The 24,418-nt window shown below is 39.3% G+C and overlaps 2 protein-coding genes across 2 annotated transcripts; both read left to right on the top strand.

Moving 5' to 3' along the window:
- Nucleotides 1-649: 649 nt before the first annotated feature.
- On the top strand, nt 650-8,178 carry scamp4 (secretory carrier membrane protein 4). The gene is made up of 7 exons (XM_058401851.1): nt 650-781; nt 3,353-3,372; nt 3,681-3,809; nt 3,906-4,062; nt 4,150-4,251; nt 5,904-6,021; nt 7,412-8,178. Exons 2-7 carry the CDS (start codon nt 3,366-3,368, stop codon nt 7,592-7,594), a joined length of 696 nt encoding a protein of 231 aa, XP_058257834.1. The 5' UTR covers nt 650-781; nt 3,353-3,365; the 3' UTR covers nt 7,595-8,178.
- A 3,505-nt stretch (nt 8,179-11,683) lies between these two features.
- Nucleotides 11,684-19,275, top strand: pias4a (protein inhibitor of activated STAT, 4a). The gene is made up of 11 exons (XM_058401797.1): nt 11,684-11,803; nt 12,684-13,068; nt 13,170-13,254; nt 13,689-13,730; nt 14,414-14,504; nt 14,803-14,931; nt 15,170-15,275; nt 15,395-15,468; nt 16,029-16,189; nt 16,277-16,425; nt 18,067-19,275. The coding sequence occupies exons 1-11, from the start codon at nt 11,777-11,779 to the stop codon at nt 18,336-18,338; spliced, it is 1,521 nt and encodes a 506-aa protein (XP_058257780.1). The 5' UTR covers nt 11,684-11,776; the 3' UTR covers nt 18,339-19,275.
- Nucleotides 19,276-24,418: the final 5,143 nt, after the last annotated feature.

Below are 24,418 nucleotides of genomic sequence, written 5' to 3'. Positions count from 1 at the left end.
TTTGGCAATATCGTAGATATGAATTGTTTGAATTAACTTTAGCATTATTTTATGCATCAGAAATATGTGTAATATACAAATCATGACAAGTTTAGAACCTTCGAAAATTCTAGCCAACGGTGTATGTCAATAAAAGAGTACGAGAGAGAGAGAGAGAGAGAGAGAGAGAGAGAGATGCCCTGCGATGAAATGGCGTCCCATTAAAGGTCTTGTGCTCAGTGCTCTGAATCCACCATGACCCAAAATAAAGTGATTATTGAAAATGATGATGATTTGATACTTTTTAACAATTTTGTTGTCTGAGCAAGACAAGTAAATAAATCTATCTCAAGTTAAACAAGGATAATTTTGGGCCACTGAAACACCCCACCCCCCACACACAGAGCCACTTAGGTGCAGAATCATGAACGCTGTCTGATCGTTTTACGCTTTATATAACTGTTTATATGTATCCGGTAGCGGTATAGCATTCTCAACCTGATGCAAACAAAGAAAGAAACCTACATGTAAACGTAAATTTATTGACAGTACATGGAAAACTTTTAGCATAGAAACCCCCTCTAGCTTCCTTGGTAGTCACAGGTTTTCCAGCGTACACCCTTTCATGCATCGTGGCTTGGGAAATGTAGTTCTCTGCAGTCAGTTGTAGTTAAAGCGAGTGCTGAATAGACCTCTATAAGAACTACAATTTCCCAGAAGCCCCATGGGTCATCCGTTTCCCGTTATTCTCTGGACCGCCAGCATTCACGCCACATCTATATCAAAGTTAATTTTTCTACAAGTAGGTATTATCTTTTCGTTATCTGTTCAATTCATAAAAGGTTATTTCGTTAAAAAAAAGTGGACGAACGTTTATCTGTTAATTAATTGACATGCACAGCTATCTGAAATGTGCTCGAGAACCTGAATGACTTTTAGTTGAGTGCTTGAACTTGTTTAGCTGAGGATCATGTCTCGGAGTTAGCCTCCTACTCATAAACATAAATACCGTGCAGGTTCTGTCTAGATCCTCAGTTTACATTTTTGTTTTGTTTATCTAAAGCTTGTTTGGTGTACACAGACCTGAAGTGTGTGTCGCTGCTGTTAAGTTCATCCCAGATGAGAGTACTGAGCTGATAGTAATGTACTGATCTCAGAGTAATGTACTGAGCTGATTTTAATACAGTAAGCTGATAGTAATGTACTGATCTCAGAGTAATGCAGTGAGCTGATAGTAATGTACTGATCTCAGAGTAATGTACTGAGCTGATTTTAATACAGTAAGCTGATAGTAATGTACTGATCTCAGAGTAATGCAGTGAGCTGATAGTAATGTACTGATCTCAGAGTAATGTACTGAGCTGATTTTAATACAGTAAGCTGATAGTAATGTACTGATCTCAGAGTAATGCAGTGAGCTGATAGTAATGTACTGATCTCAGAGTAATGTACTGAGCTGATTTTAATACAGTAAGCTGATAGTAATGTACTGATCTCAGAGTAATGTACTGAGCTGATTTTAATACAGTAAGCTGATAGTAATGTACTGATCTCAGAGTAATGCAGTGAGCTGATAGTAATGTACTGATCTCAGAGTAATGTACTGAGCTGATTTTAATACAGTAAGCTGATAGTAATGTACTGATCTCAGAGTAATGCAGTGAGCTGATAGTAATGTACTGATCTCAGAGTAATGCAGTGAGCTGATAGTAATGTACTGATCTCAGAGTAATGCAGTGAGCTGATAGTAATGTACTGAGCTGATAGAAATGTACTGATCTCAGAGTAATGCAGTGAGCTGAGAGTAATGTACTGATCTCAGAGTAATGCAGTGAGCTGATAGTAATGTACTGATCTCAGAGTAATGCAGTGAGCTGATAGTAATGTACTGATCTCAGAGTAATGCAGTGAGCTGATAGTAATGTACTGATCTCAGAGTAATGCAGTGAGCTGATAGTAATGTACTGATCTCAGAGTAATGCAGTGAGCTGATAGTAATGTACTGAGCTGATAGAAATGTACTGATCTCAGAGTAATGCAGTGAGCTGATAGTAATGTACTGATCTCAGAGTAATGCAGTGAGCTGATAGTAATGTACTGAGCTGATAGAAATGTACTGATCTCAGAGTAATGCAGTGAGCTGAGAGTAATGTACTGATCTCAGAGTAATGCAGTGAGCTGATAGTAATGTACTGATCTCAGAGTAATGCAGTGAGCTGATAGTAATGTACTGAGCTGATAGAAATGTAGTGAGCTGAGAGTAATGTAGTGATCTCAGAGTAATGCAGTGAGCTGATAGTAATGTACTGATCTCAGAGTAATGCAGTGAGCTGATAGTAATGTACTGAGCTGATAGAAATGTAGTGAGCTGAGAGTAATGTACTGAGCTGATAGTAATGTAGTGATCTCAGAGTAATGCAGTGAGCTGAGAGTAATGTACTGAGCTGATAGTAATGTAGTGAGCTGAGAGTAATGTACTGAGCTGATAGTAATGTACTGATCTCAGAGTAATGCAGTGAGCTGAGAGTAATGTACTGAGCTGATAGTAATGTAGTGATCTCAGAGTAATGTACTGAGCTGATAGTAATGTAGTGATCTCAGAGTAATGTACTGAGCTGATAGTAATGTACTGATCTCAGAGTAATGCAGTGAGCTGAGAGTAATGTACTGAGCTGATAGTAATGTACTGATCTCAGAGTAATGCAGTGAGCTGAGAGTAATGTACTGAGCTGATAGTAATGTACTGATCTCAGAGTAATGCAGTGAGCTGAGAGTAATGTACTGAGCTGATAGTAATGTACTGATCTCAGAGTAATGCAGTGAGCTGAGAGTAATGTACTGAGCTGATAGAAATGTAGTGAGCTGAGAGTAATGCAGTGAGCTGATAGTAATGTACTGATCTCAGAGTAATGCAGTGAGCTGATAGTAATGTACTGATCTCAGAGTAATGTACTGAGCTGATAGTAATGTACTGATCTCAGAGTAATGCAGTGAGCTGAGAGTAATGTACTGAGCTGATAGTAATGTACTGATCTCAGAGTAATGCAGTGAGCTGAGAGTAATGTACTGAGCTGATAGTAATGTACTGATCTCAGAGTAATGCAGTGAGCTGAGAGTAATGCAATGAGCTGAGAGTAATGCAGTGAGCTGAGAGTAATGCAGTGAGCTGAGAGTAATGTACTGAGCTGATAGTAATGTACTGATCTCAGAGTAATGCAGTGAGCTGAGAGTAATGCAGTGAGCTGAGAGTAATGTATTGAGCTGAGAGTAATGCAGTGAGCTGAGAGTAATGTACTGACTCTGCATTTCTGCTGCTATGATTTTGTTCATGTTTGTTTTTCTTTTTTCCCCCCTTTCCCTTTCTGATATCTAGCAGAGACCTGACAATGACAGGTGAGTAATATACAACATTATACTTTCAAACACACTTTCAAATACCCCTGAAATGAATATTGAGATATTTTTAACAGCCCTTTAGTTAAAGACACAAATACCTTGTATATCAAAAATAAAATACAGAAAATGAAATAAAAGATATTCTCAATTAAATTCATTGGCATTTGCCACTTCTAGACTTCTAGTCTCGTATTACATGCCATGTAGAATATAGATTATCCCGAAACCCCAGTGGTTGTTGCACTACAGTAGCAGCAAAATGTAGTTCGTCTGTTAAAATCGGTCAATCTCTTTGTCTTCTTCAGAGCGAGTCAACAACTTCCCACCTCTTCCCAAGGCTTTGCGCATTAAGCCATGTTTCTACCAAAATATTGATGAGGAAATCCCCCAGCCTCACTGTCAGATTGTTCACCAAGTTTACAAGCTTTGGATGTGTAAGTGGTGTCATTTTCATACAATCCACTGGCCAAACTAAATCGTACACGTCTGTGTAAAAACTTCTCTGATGATTGATATTTTTGTTTTCATAGTGTACTCGATTACACTCTGCGTCAACCTGGTGTCTTGCATAGCCTGGACGGCAGGCGGAGGCAGTGCAGTAAACATCGGGCTTGGTCTCCTATGGCTCATCCTGTTCAGTCCCTGCAGTTACACCTGCTGGTTCAGGCCCCTTTACAAGGCATTTAGGTAAGACACTCCAGAGAGAAGTAAGAAGACTAATATTTGACCAGTCAAATGAGCATTTAAAAAGGTTTTTCTTCTCTCTTTCCACAGGGCTGACAGTTCATTTAACTTCATGGCGTTCTTCTTCATTTTCTTCCTTCAGTGTGTTCTTGCTCTCATTCAGGCCCTGGGAATAAACAACTGGGGTGCATGGTGCGTATCATCCACATTAAGACAGACATTTGCAATTTTTATTCAAAGTATGCTGTGACTGTTCATACTTCTCACTCACTGCCGTTTTTAGGGAAGTTTCAGTTAATATGCATTGTTGCCCTTTTGTTTCCTAACCATGTTGCACTGGTGGATTGTGACTCATCAGGTTTGATGAAGTCTGACAAGGAATAGGAGCGAATACAGGCCGAAATGCTTTACAGATTATTAGCAGTGATTTCAGAGAGTGGCTCAAGGTTGACTAAACTTGATGTGAAATATAATTGAATTCCTAACCCAACATGCTGAAAGTTGGACATTTTTTCTGTTGGTGAATTCCAAACACTGGATTTCCTAAACTGAAATCTGAATTGAAATCTTCTTTTTGATATGTATCTCAGCCAGAAAAAGGTTAAGTATTTTAGCACAAATAACATGTAACTATCCAGCAACTTAATCAAAGCCAGACATTCAGTTTATGAGGAATTCACACTTAGCTAGCGAGAAGTGAGGTCATATACACCAACCAGACATAACATTATAATGGCCTAATATTGTGTTGGTCCCCCTGACCCATCATGCACTGTGTATTCTGACACCTTTCTATCAGAAACAGCATTAACTTCTTCAGCAGTTTGAGCAACAGTAGCTCGTCTGTTGGATCGGATCACACAGGCCAGCCTTCGCTCCCCACGTGTATCAGTGAGCCTTGGCCGCCCATGACCCCGTCTCCGGTTCATCACTGTTCCTTCATTGGAACACGTTTGATAGATACTGACCACTGCAGACCGGGAACACCCCACAAGAGCTGCAGTTTTGGACATGCTCTGATCTAGTCTTCTAGCCATCACAATTTGGTCCTTGTCAAACTTGTTCAAATCCTTACGCTTGTCCATTTTTCCTGCTTCTAACACATCAACTTTGAGGACAAAATGTTCACTTGCTGCCTAATATATCCCACCCACAAACAGGTGCCATGATGAGGAGATCATCAGCGGTCTTCACGTCTGTGGTCATAATGTTATGCCTGATTGGAGTACACCTTTAGGCAGGAAGCATAGACAAGTTCTAAAAAGGAAATAAATGTATGTTTATCAGCATTTAGCAACAGTAACATCTGTTGTTTTTTTGTTTTTTTTGCCAGACTGCTGTGCATATTTGCTATGTGATATTATCTCCATCTCATTTCAGAGTTTCCGAGATCTCGCACATTGACACAGAATGAAAAGCCCTATTGTAAATAAATAAAATGTTCCTTAAAAACAAAAGATGTTTTCCACGTGGATATAATATGATTTGATGTAATCCACGTGGGCTACAAGGGGCTGAATAATACAGCTGACAGAATTCAACAGCTAGAATATTCATATCATGAACAGAAGGAGAGATGCAAACTGATATCATTTTTCAACAGCACCTTTAACATGCTTACTATACATTTCATTTTTTTTTTTTTTTTTTGGCCTGATTTTGTTTTTGATAAATTACTTCAGTTCAAAGTTTATAAAGCCTTCTGGATGACAGAACTTTGAAATCTGAGTGTCATCATCATCATCATCATCATCACATGATTGGGTGTGGAGCTGCTCATGTGAGAAACAGTTCATGGTAATGGCTAACTCTGTTTTTCTTTTCCTCCCCACAAATCACTCTAGTGGCTGGATTGCAACGGTGATGTTTTTCAGCAGTAATGTGGGCTCTGCAGTGGTTATGCTATTCTCCGCTATACTCTTCACTATAGACACTGTGCTTATGGGACTGGTTCTGATCAGGGTGAGTATGACAGTAACATTTCATACCAGTTTAACAACAAACCATGCGTATACCTACAAGCTACATGTAAATGCTATCTTGTATTTGAGTAATAGGAATGGCCCTAAATGGGAATTGCAGAGCAGTTTTTTTTCCTCAATGTCAGATATCTTTCTGTGTACATTTCTAACATTTTTAAATGGGACACGGTGGTTATAAGTGGGTTACTGATTGAAAGGTCATGATATTAAAAGCCCTGCACTGTTTAATGTTCAACTGTGCTGTTGAACTCTATCTCTATTGTAATCTGTTCACTGAGTAAATGCATCGCTTCATATACAGCGAAGGGAAATGAGTATTCTGATCCTTCAGTTTTTGCTATTTAACATACTTCTAGTGTACAACGATCAGCCATAACATTATGAGCACTGAGAGGTGAAGTGAATAACACTGATGATCTCCTCATCATGGCACCTGTTAGTGGGTGGGATATATTAGGCAGCATGTGAACATTTTGTTCACAAAGTTGATGTGTTAGAAGCAGGACTGGATCAGAGCATCTCCAAAACTGCAGCTCTTGTGGGGTGTTCCCGGTCTGCAGTGGTCAGTATCTATCAAAAGTAGAACAAGGAAGGAACAGTGGTGAACCGGCAACAGGGTCATGGATGGCCAAGGCTCATTGATGCACGTGGGGAGGGAAGGCTGACCGATTCAACAGACGAGCTACTGTTGCTCAAATTGCTGAAGAAGTTAATGCTGGTTCTGATAGAAAGGTGTCAGAATACACAGTGCATCACAGTTTGTTGTGTATGGGGCTGCATAGCCGCAGACCAGTCAGGGTGCCCATGCTGACCCCTGTGTACCGCTCAAAGCGCCAACAATGGGTATGTGAGCATCAGAACTGGACCACGAAGCAATGGAAGAAGGTGGCCTGATCTGATGAATCACGTTTACTTTTACATCACGTGGATAGACGGGTGCATGTGTATAAAGTGTATATGTATTAAAAAAGTATATATTCATAATTGTAAACAAACATATGTTAAACGTTTAGAAATAAATGCGGCTAAAAGTGTTATTTTACTCACTAAGGAGCAATCATGGTGAAGGTGAAGAAGCTTTATAAAGTTCTTTCTAAAATTATTGAACAACATTTGATTGGAAAAAAAATACAGAGCTTTAGCAAAGACTCTAAACATCCCTGTCATGACAGCTGTTTGTAGTAATATGCTATGGTACAAGAGAAGCTAGCAGTCACTCGAAAAGATCTTTAATAACAGTTCCAAAACTCTTCTGCTGAAAAATCTTTACAGATTTCACTTGAATAACCCTAGGTTATGGTTTTGGTCAGGTGTGGTGGACAGTGTGTAGAATTAGGCTAAATATTACACATTGGTCTTCTTCATTTCAGATTCACAGGTTATACCGCGGTGGTGGAGGAAGCCTTCAGCGTGCCCAGGAAGAATGGAGCACCGGGGTGTGGAAGAGTGCCCCTGTGAGAGAAGCCGGCTTTAATGCCATTGCAGAGACCGGCCCCAGTCTCCCCCAGTACCCTGCTTCTGTGCCAAGCTACCCAGAAAACAGGCCATGGTGATAAAACGCTACAGACTCCAGATGGAGCCAGAATGCTCCTTTTTCCTTGCACATTATTCATCTCATGCCTCTTGTGTGAACAGCATGACTGTGAAGCGTTGATGCATAAAAAAAACTCCACTGGACTCAAAAGCTCCACTGCATATTTGTTTACGAACTGCATCACAGAGGTGGCTTAGTAAGAAACATCTCAATCACATTCCGATTGATGTACGTAATATTACTGTACAAATGCAATCGATTGGATGGATGCTGGTCACACTTAAAGTAGTGGCAGCTTGTCCAGAGCCTTTCACTCTGAATGTAAGAAGTGTAATACGTTCAATCGCAAAACTGACATTTATTTTGCCAAATGATGCCTTACATAAGAATACAATCCATTACCATGATTCCATTTTTTTTCCCCCAATGATTTTAAAGTGTATCTTCTTTTGATTTGTCGGAAATTGATGCGTGGATTTATTTTTCTGGCCTTTTAATTCACAGAAGATGTGCATAGGAGATGCATGCTTTTTTTTTAGCTTGCCAAGAACATTTCATCTTTTTCCACTTTTCTCTCTGCTGTGAATTTCTGCTTCTCAATTATATCTAGCATGTGTACAGAATGAACTTTTATTCTATTTAGCATGTTAAAAAAAAAAAGATTGGTTGTCAAATGTTTTTCAGTTTTGTGAGTGGATATCCGTTTAGCCAGAATTTATTTGATCAGTAATGTTCCTAATATCTGCTGTCAGACAACCTTTTCTTTTCTTTTCTTTTCTTTTTTTATTTTATTGCAGTGCTCAGTTGATCAGAAATCCATTCCTCCAGCTGGTGTTGCAGCTGTCTAATATTCTTAACTGTGCAATGTTCCTATGCTTCCTAGGAGCATTATGTTTACAGAGTGGAAATGTAAACCTAGGTTTGAAGGATTACAAGAGCAGAACTTGATCTTTTGTTGATTAACATAATTAATGCCATTAATTATGATTTGATATAATTATGAATGTGTAAAATGTCTTACATAGATTACTAACTTGTGGCAATTTAATAAAAACATTCCTTTTGAATGCTTTGGAAGTATGATTTTGGTTTGTTATTCTCAACAAGTTCAGACAGAGGATTTATTGTGTAACCTATGGCTAAGAAAATAGAGTGACTCAGTGGTTAAAGTTTTGAGTTAAAACTGTTGAATCCTTAAGCAAGACCCTTATCTGCCAACTGCTCAGTGAGGAGCTGCTGACAAATGAATACATGCAAAATACAAATCTTTATGGCATGATGATGGTCACCTAGACTGTTGTATGATTGAGCATTGCTTCTAAGATACGTGTTATGCATTGATTAATATATTACCTTATACCTGATCAGGCATAACATTATGACAGGTGAATTGAATAGATTATCTCCTCATCATGGCACCTGTTAGTGGGTGGGATATATCAGGCAGCAAGTGAACATTTTGTCCTCAAAGTTGATGTGTTAGAAGCAGGAAAAATGGGCAAGCGTAAGGATTTGAGAGAGTTTGACAAGGGCCAAATTGTGATGGCTAGACCACTGGATCAGAGCATCTCCAGAACTGCAGCTCTCGTGGGGTGTTCCCGGTCTGCAGTGGTCAGTATCTATCAAAAGTGTTCCAAGGAAGGAACAGTGGTGAACTCGTGACAGGGTCATCTGCGGCCAAGGCTCATTTGATGCATGTGGGGAGTGAAGGCTGGCCCGTGTGATCCGATCCAACAGACAAGCTACTGTTGCTCAAATTGCTGAAGAAGTTAATGCTGGTTCTGATAGAAAGGTGTCAGAATACACAGTGTATGACCTGCCAGGGCTGTTTTAGCAGCAAAAGGAGGACGAACAAAATATTAGGCATGTGGTCATAAAGTTATGCCTGATTAGTGTATATTATATACATATATAATAAAACAAATAGTCTGATAAGATTGACCTAAAGTATACCAAGAAAACATTGCCCACATTATGCCACTTCAAACTCTACCTCCACCAGCTAGGACTGTTGACACAAGGAAGGATGGGTCCTCAGATTCCTGCAGCTGGTGCCAGCCTTACAACCTTTTTGACTCACCACAAGTGTACACACACAAGTGTGTACAAGTTTATAAGTGTAGTGGTTAAATGAGTTACTGTAGCCTTATTATTTTCAGCTTGAAACAGTCTGGCCATTCTGTTGACCTCTTTCACCAACAGGGCATTTCTGTTAACAGAACTGCCACTCACTGCAGGTTTTCATTTTTATTGTACCATTAAACTCTAGAGAAAAATCCTAGATCATCAGTTATAGAAATACTCAAATCAGCCTGTCTGGCTTCAACAATCATTCCATGGTCAAAATCACACAGATCACAGTTTGTCCCATTCTGATGGTTGATGTGAACATTACTTCAAGCCTCTGGCCTCTACCTGAACGATTTTTGCATTGCACTGTTGCAAATACACTATATTGTGAAAAGGTTTTGGGACACCCCTCCAAATCATTGAATTCAGGTGTTGTTTGTCAGGGGTTGGGCTCGGCCCCTTAGTTCCAGTGAAAGGAACTCTTAATGCTTCAGCATGCCAAGACATTTTGGACAATTTCATGCTCCCAACTTTGTGGGAACAGTTTGGGGATGACCCCTTCTTGTTCCAACATGACTGAACACCAGTGCACAAAGCAAGGTCCATAAAGACATGGATGAGGGAGTTTGGTGTGGAGGAACTTCATAGAGTCCTGACCTCAACCTGATAGAACACCTTTGAGATGAATTAGAGCGGAGACTGTGAGCCAGACCTTCTCGTCCAGCATCAGTGCCTGACCTCACAAATGTGCTTCTAGTGGAATGGTCAAAAATTCCCATAAACACACTCCTAAACCTCGTGGAAAGGCTTCCCAGAAGAGTTGAAGCTGTTATAGCTGCAAAGGGTGGGCCAACTCCATATTACATTCATGTGCATGTAAAGGCAAATGTCCCAAATCTTTTGCCAATACAGTGTATATTACTGCATGAATATGTAGATATACAGGTGTTAATTGTGATACAATAGTGAATATACTACACACACACACACACACACACACACACACACACAAACACACATACAAACATTATTGTGTATTATGGTCTACATTTCTGAAGCACAGCACAACAGCTCCCCCTAGTGTTTTCCATCAGAAAGTGAATGTCATGAATAAAAATAGAAAAATCCACACAGTTCCTGAAGGAGACGCTGTCAGTAATTAACTCCAAAAACAACAAAATCACGTGCCCACAGCTAAAAGAAACATCATTTCTACCAAATACAAAACAACTGCGTTATATAAATCGAAATATAAAGCTGTCTTTGCAAAATATGTTCAGGCTGTCAGCTAATTGGTAATCAATCCTATATATTTTTAATCTTGCGTACAGATACATTGCAGTGGATGCTTTTATTGTTATTATATCAGCTTATTTCCAATCAATGCACAGCTCTGATTCTTCCACACAAAACGTTTTTCTGTACAATTCCATGCCCTCCCATCCCCCACCACATCCACCAGACAAGTAAAACATGACATGGAGTTCAGTGAGGAATGGAGAAAATTGATTTTTCCCAGGCTGTTGTTTTTTCCACTTTCTTTCGCAGAAGCCTCGATCATCTGTGTTATTACTAATCCTATAATGCGACAATAACGTCTTTTATCCACGAATATCTCATTGGTTATATAAATATCGTCATCTAAAATACCTATTGGAGATAAAAACTAAAACAAAAGCATTTTATCTCTTCAGGCTTGGCTTTGTGAAACTTATGAAATGGATTTCTTTGTACGGAGCGGACTTGCCGGAGCCACGCGCTCCTTTCCACTTCAAGCGCAAAGCCCGGTAGTCATGGCGAAGTCTGGATTGAAAATATACCGAGTTTCGTTGTAAAACCAGACTATTAAAACCGGGCCAGTAAGACCATGAGGTTCAGACATCACTGTATATGTTTACAAGAATCAGAGGCCTATTAGGAAGGGTAGACCTGACTGGAATCGCTCGCTTTTTTTCAACTGTACTGTCGTTTTAAATCTTCGCAGCCCGCCTGTTTCGCATAGGCACCGCCCATTTTGGAGCGGAGAACAGCGCTGATTGGGTGAGCGGCACTCTTACAGAAGCGTTCCTGCGCTTTTCATTGGTGCGCTGCCGCCTTTCCCCTTAGGCTCTCGCGGTGCTGCTTTGTGAAGATGGCGGCCGAACTGGTAGAAGCGATGGTAAGTAGATGGAGCTATTTTTTAGTGCGGAAAAATAAAAGCTCCCCGAGACCGAGAGAGACCGGTTGTCATGTATTTGAATACGACAGGAGCTGATAAAGAGCATGGGGTTCAGTTGAACTAATTGCTTCTAGTAGGTACCCCATAAACTGCGGTTGGCACTGGTGTCTGGACGTAGCTAAGGTTAGCCGCTACAGGCTAACGTTGGTAGAAATGAATGATGGGACTGTTAAAAACACCAGCTCACAAAGTAGGCGCCCCACTGAGGAGACAGGGTCACTTTTCTTATTTCAAAACAGATCACCAATTTTAATCATAAATACAACACATAGCCCTGTCACTGCTATTGAACATCCCGACGTCAGGAACAGAAGTAAAGCTAATAAATGACTGTGGTGTGGAGCTGTGTGCCGGTGCCTCCCTTCACTGGTCCTCATCACTTACTATTGTGCAAAATACAACCAGGGTTAATATTCGTGATTCGCCATAACTAGTGGAAAGTGTTTAAGTTAATCGCGTGCATTCGTTGTATTTAAAAAATGCTTGAGCTTGTAGGTAATTATGTGCAGTTGGACACTGACATTTTGCAGTTGTCCTCTGAGTGTAAGTAATGTGGCAGAGCTTTACTTGTTTGCAAGCAAGAAGAAAATGACTTGTTGTAAATACTGATTTCGTATTAGTAGCATTCATGTAAAAAAAAAGAAAGAAAAAAAAGATAGGTAAACATTAGGGATTGTAGGCTTTTTGCATGGGATCAGATCAATAGCTGAGCTTTTGAGGAATCCCCCTGTTTTTAGAAACAATCCTTTTAATTGATTTGTTTGTTTTCTGTCTCTTCTCCTTCTCCTTCTCTGCACTCTCGTTTCACTTCTGTGCCTAGAACATGGTGAAGAGTTTCCGGGTGTCTGATCTGCAGACACTGCTGGCCTCTATGGGCCGCAGTAAAAGCGGGTTAAAGCAGGACTTGGTGGGCCGAGCTTTGAGACTGGTACAGACAGAATACAGCCCGGAGCTGCTGAAGAACGTCCGGCAGCTCTATGAAACACGCTTTCCCAAAGCCCCCGGGTGGTTGGCTGCCCGTCGCCCGGAGGGAATACCAGCAGTGTCCTACCCAACAATCAACTCGTCTCCACGAAACACAGCCCAGGGCACAGACTACCTCAATGGCATGCCCAAGCTGGCTGCTCCACCAGCAGCTGAAGTTAAATTAGTGCCCTTGCCCTTCTACCACAACCTAGAAACATTGTTGCCACCTACAGAGCTAAGTATGTCCTATCGATTCACAAAGTCAAGCTAGTTTCCGTCGTTTACCTTTTAATAATTAGAAGCTAACAGTTAATTCTCTTCTCTCTGCTATACTTTGCAGTTGCGCAGAATAGTGAGAAACTACAGGATAGTCAGTGTGTTTTTGAACTGACACAGAGCCAAATAGACCAGATCCGAAACTCCAGGTGAGTAGAAGAAGTAAATGTTCAGATCCTTGACTTCCTGCGTCCAGAACAAAATTCTATTTGTGCTCAACATTCTCTCTATTGTCGCTTTAAGGGTTTAAGTGTTTGCACACTTGGTTTTTGTCTGACTGCATCGCATACACCACAACTAACACCAGATGACTCATGATCACATTTCTTGGTGGCACTGCTTTTTTAATATATTCACATCAAAATCAGGAATACAAAGGGAGGTGACAAACACTGACAAAACTGAGCAAAATTAAGTTTTTGCTGCAAGCATATATCTTCAGAAATGGGAAAGACTACTGCAAAAGCTGATCTGTTCTCTCACATGGTTTAGAATATTTATTCTCTGTAAACACATTTACTTATTTACTTAATTAACATATAAAATGGAATGACGGCTAACTTTTATCTGCTTGTGTCCTTAGTGAACTTCGCCCGGGAGTTAAATCAGTCCAGGTGGTCCTTAGGTAAGTCTGTCAGACTTTTTAAAAGTGTTGTTACGGTAAATTCGTCCTTTGTGTCATTTATCAAATCCAAAGCTGCCATATTTTGTGTTTGTATATGTATACATACACGCACGCGCAGAAACCCAAAGTGTCATATTAAGGTTTTGGGCCACCAAAATAGTTAGTCCTGGGTTTTTTTTTTTTTTTTATACTGGTGAAGGAAATAGCTGTCTAACACACTGCAAATCACTCACAGGCGTTTAATTGGGTTGAGATCTGGTGACAGCAAAGCCCTTCGCATACAACTTTCATCCTTATCAAGCCATTCAGTGAGCACTTATGTCCTATAGGAGGGGGCGGAGTCATCCTGAAAGAGACCACTCCCATTAATAAAGAAATATTTAATCAAAGATTAAAGGTGGTCAGTCAGTATTGATTTTCAGTGACGTTTCTCTCGAACCAGACGCAAGCCCTGCCAGCAAAATAATTTTATTTATATATTTGAATTCATCATTTGTCTGCTCCTGTTCTTTCGTCTTGTTACAAACAGACAAATCCAGTATCAAATCCAGTAAATTTAACAATCCTATCTGGCTAACTCAGCAATTTGTATACAAGAATCTGGTGAAGAGAGACTCAAATGTGTCTTTTTTTTTTTTTCCCAATTATGTGAAGCAGATTTTAATGTTCAACCTTTTTTTCAGAATCTGTTACACTGACTCCATTGGTGTTCAGGAGGATCAGTACCCTCCCAATATTGCTGTCAAAGTGAATCAGTCCTACTGTCATGTTCCCGTAAGTAGATTTATATCGCATCTATGAATTTGGTTACTTGGTATTGCCCAGTGGCTGATATCGAAGGAATGATATTTAATACTTGCCTACCAGCTGGTTTTGGATTCATGCTTTAGACAATAATGCTTATAGTAGGAAGATAAATTCTCATCATTTGGTTTGTTGGCATGAATTTTAATGAGGACGCCTAGATTTATTACACACTACTGAGTCTATTCAAAAAGCCTCATTTATATTAATGACACACATTTTTCTTTTTGCACCGTTGCTAATTTTCTCTCTGTTACTTCTCTTTCAGGGTTATTATCCTTCCAATAAACCAGGGGTGGAACCTCGTCGTCCTTGTCGCCCTATAAACATCACCCCCTGGCTTCATCTTTCGACAGCCACCAACAGAGTCACCATCACATGGGGCAACTTTGGAAAGGTATAACATAAAGACATAAAAACATCCTAGGAATACTTGCCGTGTACCCGAGTCACAAATGTAGTTGGATATACTTCAGTGAGAATGGAAATGAATTGAAATTTCTTAGCTATTGATTATTAATATGTTTGGTCTAGAAACATCTCTCAATGTGAATCTAGGTCTATGGACATGCATGAATTAATCAAAGTGAAAATGTACCCCAATGCTCCTACATTGACATGTTTCCTAACTGCAGCGGTATTCGGTGGCTGTGTACCTGGTGAGGGTCTTCACATCTGCAGAGCTCTTTAACCAGCTCAAGCACTGCTCAGTGGAGAGTGCTGAGCGATGTCGTGAACGCAGTAAGTCATCACAACTAGAAGCTTTATTTACATATAAATACAGCAGATTGTGTTTGGTTACTTATGGCTAAAAGTCTGATAAATAAAATGGCTCCTGGATTGAACTGTGCTTTCTCTAGTTCAAGACAAACTGCGTTTCGATCCAGAGAGTGAGATCGCCACTACAGGACTGAGAGTGTCTCTGATCTGCCCAGTAAGTCTTTGTCCTTCATTCATTCAGTCATTCTTTTCATTTCATCTCCCAAAACATAATGAGTTGAACTGCAGCTATCAAACCTATTTAATTCTTATATTTTTTTGAATGTAGTAATTAGAGACTTGAAGTTGCCCTTTGTATGTTTAAAGATATTTAGAATGTGTAATAATCATATAATTACACAAGTACTGTGCTCTTGCCCTACAGTGGATCTGGCTTCTTTATATTTTAGACTTTGGCATCCTTTTTCCTAAAACGTAGCTAAGAAGGAGTGTGTAATTCAGAAAGCTTTAATCTACATTACACTGTAAAATGTCATACAAATATAAAAAGGGATATTAATTAAATGTTTAACATCTGACACATTTGAATATTAGTTAATAAAATACTGAAATCAGATCAGTGCTCATCTTTCTCACTGGCTTAATAATATAAATGAATGCTTTTGGGAAACATGAGCTGTGTTGAAAGAAGCTAATTTTAAGTGGTTCGACCATTTTCCAAATATTTTCTTTGGAGAAGTATATATGATGCTCACCATCCCTGTGTCCCGTCAGCTGGTGAAGATGCGTCTGGGAGTGCCGTGCCGGGCGCTCACCTGCGCTCACTTGCAGTGTTTCGATGCCGTCTTCTTCTTGCAAATGAACGAGAAGAAACCCACATGGACCTGCCCTGTATGTGATAAACCTGCTCCCTTTGAGCTGCTCACCATCGATGGGTAAGCTGATGGTGTTGCTAATGATTTATTTCCTACTCTACAAGCTGAGACACTTAATTAAAAGCTACTTTTTTTTCCCTGGTTCAGATTGCTCTCCGAGATCCTGAAGGAGACCGAAGATGTGGAAGAGATCGAGTATTTGACTGATGGCTCATGGAGACCAATCAGAGACGACAAAGAAAAAGACAGGGAGCGGGAAAATAACCACACTCCGGAGTATCCGGTTGTGGATATATGTAAGACTTTCCTTTGTGTCTAAAGCAGAACCTGACTTTTGTAGACGTTTTTATCCTAATTCAGGGTAAAGGTTTATTCTCAGCATTCCGATCACAAGAGCAGAACTTAAATTACTGAGCCATGACTGGCTTACAGTATTTTTTTTTTGTTTTGTTTTGTTTTTTTGCATTATCCTAGATGAAAAGGAAGCCAAGCTCCGAGTACTTGATCAGCCTGCAACAGTTGAGGGTTTAGGTTGTTGGTGGGAATTGAATTCTTAACCTTTTGATAATAGAGAAACATCTCTAAACAAAGTAATGTCCCCATTTCAGTCTAAAAACTGTATTAGAAATTAGTATCACCTCTTTAAAACTTTAACTCACAAGGGCAGGGTCCAATCTGTTTAATTTATTGCTGCATCTAATTGATGCAATTAGCATCTAAATGCTATTAGTACCGTGTGTGTGTGTGTGTGTATATATATATATATATATATATAATTATTATTATTATTATATTATATTATATAAAATTTAGATGAATCGGATAAAAACGCCACATTTTTTAATTCCTTTTTTATTTCAGGTTAAATTTACACATTGGGTGTTACAAATATGAACGTAAAACTAAAACTTTACACCACCACAATGTTTTTTTTCCAGCTTTTAAGCAGAAAACTTTTGACCTTTTAAAACTTAAACCACAAACTGTTTGTGTTTCTTAAAGAAGCAGAACTACTAGACTACCAAGTAATGATCCATTCAGTCTTCCAGGAAATTTTGCATTGCATTATTTTTAATTGGTAACAAATATTGATTAAAAACAAATATTGTTTGTTTATTTTGATCAAACTGTTTTAACTGGACAGTACTTAACGGTCTTGCACTACAACTTTTAGCGCAGTTTATCATCTACATTGTGAATGAGGAGTAACGCAGTGCTCTTTACACAACAAACACCGGACACTGTAAGCCTGCAGATAAAGCACTTGCACAGAATAAAGCACTTGCACAGAATAAAGCATTCACACAGAAGGTATGTTTGTGTTTACAAATACAAGACTCAGTATTTAGGAATGGTTTTAAAAAGCGCAGTACAGAACACTAAGGGCTCAGGATGTGCCATGAAGTTGCCATGACAACCTGCTACTGTAAACGAAGCTTGCAACGCTTGCCCCGCCTCTGGGGCCTTCTGATTGGTCCAATGTTCTGTGAGTGACATTGATGAGCTGCGCTGCTTGGAAAAGGAGAAATCATTTGAACATGAGACGCGCGAGGGACTGCAAAAGATGCGCGCGCAGCGGTCAAACACATTCATATATCGCATTCATTAAAAATAATGGAAAAGGAATTAGGAATGAAACGCATTCTGTGTGAATGACCAACACATTATGCACACAAATATAGCACATGACAAACCTGCATTAAACTTTGTGCTCGTTCATCGTTGTCGTGTTTCCGTGACACTGAAGCCCCACTTTGCAAAGTTTGCAAGTTACGACATGTAGCGCAGAATTGAATATGAAATGCTCCCATGCCTTAGAGGACTTGACAACAATTTTCATTATCGAGTTGATCAATTCGTTGTTTCAGCCCTAATATAAAGATTACTTGAAAAGCTGCTGACTTCCTGTGAATTAATTTAGTACTTTGTTATTTCAGGCGTTCCTGAGACAAATGGCCACTCCCCAGCACACAGTAGTACGAGCCAGACGGGACGATCGGCATCGGGAGGCCCAGCTGCAGGTACAGGTGGTGCCAGCGGACCTTCAGGTGGAGGCGCAGTGGTGGACCTTACGCTGGACGACTCATCAGATGAGGAAGAGGGTGGAGGGGGGGCAGGGGACAGCGAGGACACAGAAGACAGCCAGGACAGCCCAGCACCGAAGAGGGGCCGATACGATTACGACAAAGATCTTGTCACTGCATACTGAACCAGGCTGCAGATACGGACAGAGGGAGAGGGGATATGGGTTCGGGTTTGAGCTCTAGAAAAATCCCCTCAGTCCCAGCATTTTCTCTCCTAAAATGCGTTCCCCCAAAATACTCATATAGACATACAAACACATGCACAAACTGTTGACCTCTGGAGCAGGTGGGTATCCTCATGACACCACTGGAAATCCATAGATGCCCACTAAAGCCATCCTCTGTCTTCTCCATGGCGTCATAATACTGTTTTCTCCCTTTAAATAACTAAGGAGGAGTTATAAACCACCTTTGATTCTTTCTCTTCCATCTCCCCCACACGTTTTCACCCCAAACCACTTAGCCTCACAGTCACCATAGGCATTTTAGCTTTCACCATAGACAAGTTCTGTGAGGAGATGCTTAAAAAGAGTCGTCGTCAGCAATATATGGTCAGAACCGCTAATGGCATATACAGAGACAAGTTAAGTTTAAATAAAAATTAAGTTAGGCATTAAAATTTTTACAACGGATAATTAATACAGAGGCATTTTCATTGGATTTAAACATATTGAGGATTCAATAGCCGAAATATCAGCCGTCTCTGTAATTTATGCATAGTTTGGTCAGATTTGGAAGTTAAGGGTTTGGTTTTCATATTTATTTGTGTCCCCCTGTATTTTTCTTTTGTTCCATGGAAATTGACAACCTACCTCAGTCTAAAGGCAAACTTGACCACAACTTGAAAGTCTAGACAACATGACTTGATTTGTTTTTTGTTTTTGTTTTTGTAAACTCTAACACTGGAAAAAAAAAAAAAAAAAAGAAAAGTCATTCGCTACATAATGTCATGCCCTTAGAAATCTCACTAAAACAGCCCTGGACTTTTCTCACAAGCAATGGATTTCCTATCAGGCTTGCTCAAAGTCCTGAGTGCTGCGCTTTGCCTCCTAGCTGAAATAAGGATATGATCTCTCATCAGTGGAACTGTGAGAACTTTTCAAAATTGATGTTCCAGTGGGTAAATATTGTACAGTACAAGCTAATGAGATATATATATATATATATATCTATATATCTATATCTATATCTATATCTATATATATATATATATATATATATATATATATATATATATATATATATATATATATATATATATATATATATATATATATATATATATATATATATATCTATATCTGAACTTAAATGGATGATTGCAAGTCTCTGAGTCTCACTTTTGTGGCTTTGCTACTAAGGCTGTGAAGTACATGGAGCTGCTTTCAGGAGAACTTAACCTTGTGGAAGGCAGGGGGAGGAGATGGAGCTGAAAAGAAGCCTAGACAATGCCAAGAAAATCAAACAGCCATTTAAATCATTTGTAGAAGTAAAATTCAGTGACTGCATGAACTCCAATGGGGCTAAAGGCATCTAACCCAATTGTGCAATTGTTTTGTTTTTCTTTCAAGTCAGTCATGTTTTTTCCCTTAATTGGACCTTTTTGGTTTGGAAGTGATAGGAGACTTTGTTTCCACTGTGAGCCCTGTGAATCAGACATTGATGTTGGATGTCATTTGTTCTTGTCATGAGATGGGTATGTTGGATTAATCTCCTGATGTGGAATCAGTGATCAGTGTAACATGCAACATTTCTTGTTTTTGACATTCACAATTCCTGTATTTATTGTTTTAATCATTTGTCTTTAAATAGCATTTGTATTATTTGTACATATTGAGGCGTTTGAGAAGAGTGCAGTGCTAAGTGCTAGTTTTCGGAAGGGAAATAAATATGGTTAGGAGGCTTCTTCTGATTACCGGGTTAGATGGGAGATTTTGCTGCATCCACTCGCAGAAGTCTGTAATCCACTTGCCTGTGGGCTAGTCATGTGATATATGGGCATGTCATGAGGAACTAGTTTGACTTGATCTTAATCGCAGAAGCCTGCTCTGGGTTGTGTTTCAAGCTTCAGTTAGAGTTAGCATATGACCATGTACTGGGGGGGGCGGAGATGGAGGCTGACCACTTAAAAGGGGCCTCAATGTTTTGGTCTGGACTCCAAGTCACTTCAAGATTAGCGACCCATAATACCGGAGTATCAGGTACAATATTAAGATGAAGGGGCTCACAGTTTGCAAATTCTTATCAGTGAGTAGGAAAGGTGAAACCACTGCAGAATGTCCACTGCTCCGAGTGACAGGCCTGCTTTTTTACTCCCCACCTTTTACGCCCTACCCCCTTAAATCATCTTGGATTCTAACTTGAAAACATCCGTGTCCATACTGTATTCCATCTGTGCAAGGGAATGTCTTAATGGAAAACCACAACAGTGAAGAAATTCGATTTTCATTTTGATTTGCGAGTCGCATATAGTCTTCCATGTATTGTCCACAATATGCCCAGCTTCAGGTTTTTAGTAGAGAAGCAAAAGAGTTCATATTGGCATATTCTGTTCTCGTTAGTAGTCCCTGTTTTTGTTTTTTGTCCTCCAACTGGACCACATTTTGACTGATGGGTTTTTTTCCTCTCATGTTATTTTTTTGTAGATTCTTGAGTAGATTTCCATTCTACATTAAAAATGTACATTTTAGAAGAGAATTGGATAGATAAATGTTCATTTGTATGAAGAATGACTTTCTGCTTCTTGTTGGTGATGAAGTTTTGAGTCTCAGTGATTTTTTTTTTTTTTTTTTTTTTTTTTTTTTTGGAAATCTGGGGTTTGACCTGAAGTGGTTCTTTGGGTTTGGAAATGAATCCTTACTGGTGACATCCCTTCTTATTACAGTGCTTAAGATAGCATGGGCAGTGGCTTGCAATGTAATTCTTTTGTCTTTTTACATGTTGATATTAAAAGCCAATAAATAATATTTTATTAATTTTCGAATTGCCTCCAATTTGCTCCAGTGGGTGGTCATGGATAAAAAAGATCAGTGGTTTGTTTTCGCCACTTCCAGAAGAGAGAAATAAAACGGTGAAATGCTGTCATGTCCTCAACAATGGATTTGGCTGTGGAATCAAGTATTCGGTGGTCCCTGTTGAAATGGAAAACATGTAAAAAGTTCAAGGACATCATACTGTCATTTATGTGTGCAATTAATTAAACTGATTTTAAAAAACAGTGTTTGTCTTTCAAGTGTCATCTTTTTTTTTAACCATTGTACTAGTTGTACCTGAGCTCAGGTTAGTGTTCATGTGTGTGAATGGGTATTCCCACATCAGGCTGTGTTCCCAAGATATCCACCGCCACCACCCTAACCATGATATAGTGGTTCCTGAAGGTGGATGAATGTTCTAGACCATAATTAGCCAGCTCAGTTCAACAGAAGCTTATCATTGAATAAAAATACTGAGAAAGAGGGATGTAACCTTTTTAACAGGACAGTTACTGCATCTTTCCTCTAGATGTCATGCTTGGGACATAATATCAACTTGGTAGACCCCATTCCTCATTCATAAAGTTAGTAAATGTTCACTTGTTTCTGATCAGCTGGTCCAGAGATGCACCTATCTTGTAGCACTGCTATCACTACCATGTCCTTTATGATTGACGTATATTCTACCTTCACTGAAAGTAACTGATGTTCCAGTTGTGCTTCTTTGTGGAACATTTTACCCAGTCATTAAAATCACCAGTGTGTACCTTTTTAAATTCTCCCTTGCCTGACCAGCTCGAAATTTCCTCCAGATGCTCCACTCAGACAGGGAAGCTATTGTGTAAGTCTGCTTTCCCGTTTTAAAAAATACTACTGCAAAACAAACATTTCTAGTTAATGGCATTATCTAGCGCTGAAGTGTTGATAGCTACAAACACAAAATACAGTTTTTATCAATTAACAATAAGTTAACTTTAAGCTACACAACACTGTATGCCAGGGAAAATGGCATGTTTGAAGTGACACCAGACCAATGTAGGACATTAATGTGGACACATTCACAGCTAAAGGTAATTTAGATTAGCCAGTCCACAGAACTGGGTGGAAACCCACTCGTACACAGGTCATCATAGACAAAAAACTGAACTGGGGACCCTGGAGAAGTGGGGTAGCAATGCTATCCAATGAACCATATAACCAAATGCAGCACTGTAAGTAAGTTTAGTTGTCTTTATTTGTCACATATACATCACTGCACAGTGAAATTCTTTCTTCTCATATCCCATTCTTGGGGGTTGGGGTCAGAGTGCAGGGTCAGCCATGATACAGCACCCCTGGAGCAGGGTGGGTTGGGGGCCTTGCTCAAGGGACCAACAGTGGCAGTTCGGCCGTGGCTTAAACCCCGATCTTCTGGTCAATGACCCAAAGCCTTAACCACTTGAGCTACCACCGCCCCACAAGAAATAGAAATTTACATAGAAAATATACACTAAATCAACTAAAACTCAGAAATAGGATTTTTAGTATTGGATATTTTTCGATATCGGATTTGTTGCATTGTTTTACAAAAGAGAATTTAGCATTATTAAAGCTTTATGGCACATGAGAGTGTTGCTAAGTCAAAAGTGAATACAATAACACTATCATTTTCTAGTATGCAAATACCACATAGTATGTAACACAAGTTTGTTAGGGAAAGGGGGTCATTTGGGGCTTTTTCTGGCTGTTGACGGATTTTTAAGTTTCTGAATATCTGAAAACTTCAGTCAATTTGTGAGATTCTGTGGGTGATGTTCGATAGCAGTATCCTCTTTAAGTGTCACTAGTTCTCCACCCCTTGATGATATTCTTTATCTTGCTATATATGAGAAAATAAACAAGGTTTGTTTCGGATACACTCATGTCTTCTTTAGTAAAGATTCAATCCTTGTTGCAAACTAATCCTTTCTATATTTCTTTATCACTGCACTTTAATCATTAACAGAAAGCTTTCTATAAGATACATTATGTATTCAATGGCATGTTCACTTTGTCACGCTACCCACAGAAAGACACTCAGCATATATAGTGTATTGTGTATGTTGGTTTTTCACAGGTCAAAGTCCTCATAGACATTGCAAATCTGTCCTCAACAAAATGTATCGTCTTTGACCGTTCTGTATAACACAGCCTGTTCTCTCGCGCATGGCTGTTTTCACTCTGCATATGTTTACATGTGAGGCAACAGCATGCTGTGCTGATCTCTACACTAAAATTAATTTGATTTATTTAATGATTCGTCTATAATGCAAATTGAAAACTTGAGGAAATAAAGACTACTACTCCAATCCAGAAAGTTATAGAGAACTTTTAAAATATCTCATTTTTAAAATGAATACAAAAAAGCTGCACTGAATTTGGAAACCATTAACAAATGTCAGGAAATTTCATTTACCTGCTCATGCTTGTTATTTCACTAGTGTTAAAATTTAAGTTATGGAGGTGTGTTTACCTCAGATAGACCAGTACACAGACGTGTTATAACAGAGTAGTAATAAAAAAACCTTGGGATATCCCTAGTCAGAAATGTGGTGTTGAATATAGTGTTTTTTTTGGAAAGATAGTTTTCAATTGTAAATTGTCAAGCTACACCCCAGGTAGCAAAACTGATATTGGACAATGTCTATTTTGTGTGATTATATTGGCCCTCTTTTTGAAGCTCTGGCCGAGTGTTGTTTAAGGAGTATTTTTAATAACAACAATGCCAGTAGTGGGCCAACACTAGCAAAAGAGCTCATTTCATAACAACCCTGCCTACTTTGCGTCAATGCTGGCCAGGTGAACTTAAAGAAAAGTCAGAAAGTCTTGGTAACCCAGCGTCGACTTAACAGACAAAATAACTTTCGCCCAAAATTATAGCTGGCATAAGAAAGTATTGATGAAAATAGCAAAGCTACAGCTACCTAAGCTACCCTTCTGGTAAAACAGCTAACTACACTACAAGCAAGAAAAAGGAGTTTACACTGACAATAGTTTACTGTGACATTTTAGTTTTGTGAAGCTACCTCATTGTTTGTTTACACTATATTGCCAAATGTTTTGGGACACCCCACCAAATCATTGAATTCAGGTGTTGTTTTTCAGGGGTTGGGCTCGGCCCCTTAGTTCCAGTGAAAGGAACTCTTAATGCTTCAGCATACCAAGACATTTTGGACAATTTCATGCTCCCAACTTTGTGGGAACAGTTTGGGGAT

Source organism: Hemibagrus wyckioides, linkage group LG10, assembly GCF_019097595.1.
Source record: "Hemibagrus wyckioides isolate EC202008001 linkage group LG10, SWU_Hwy_1.0, whole genome shotgun sequence".
NCBI lineage: Eukaryota > Metazoa > Chordata > Actinopteri > Siluriformes > Bagridae > Hemibagrus > Hemibagrus wyckioides.
Note: the sequence above shows the minus strand (reverse complement) of the source record. Positions and strands in the feature narration are given on the sequence as shown.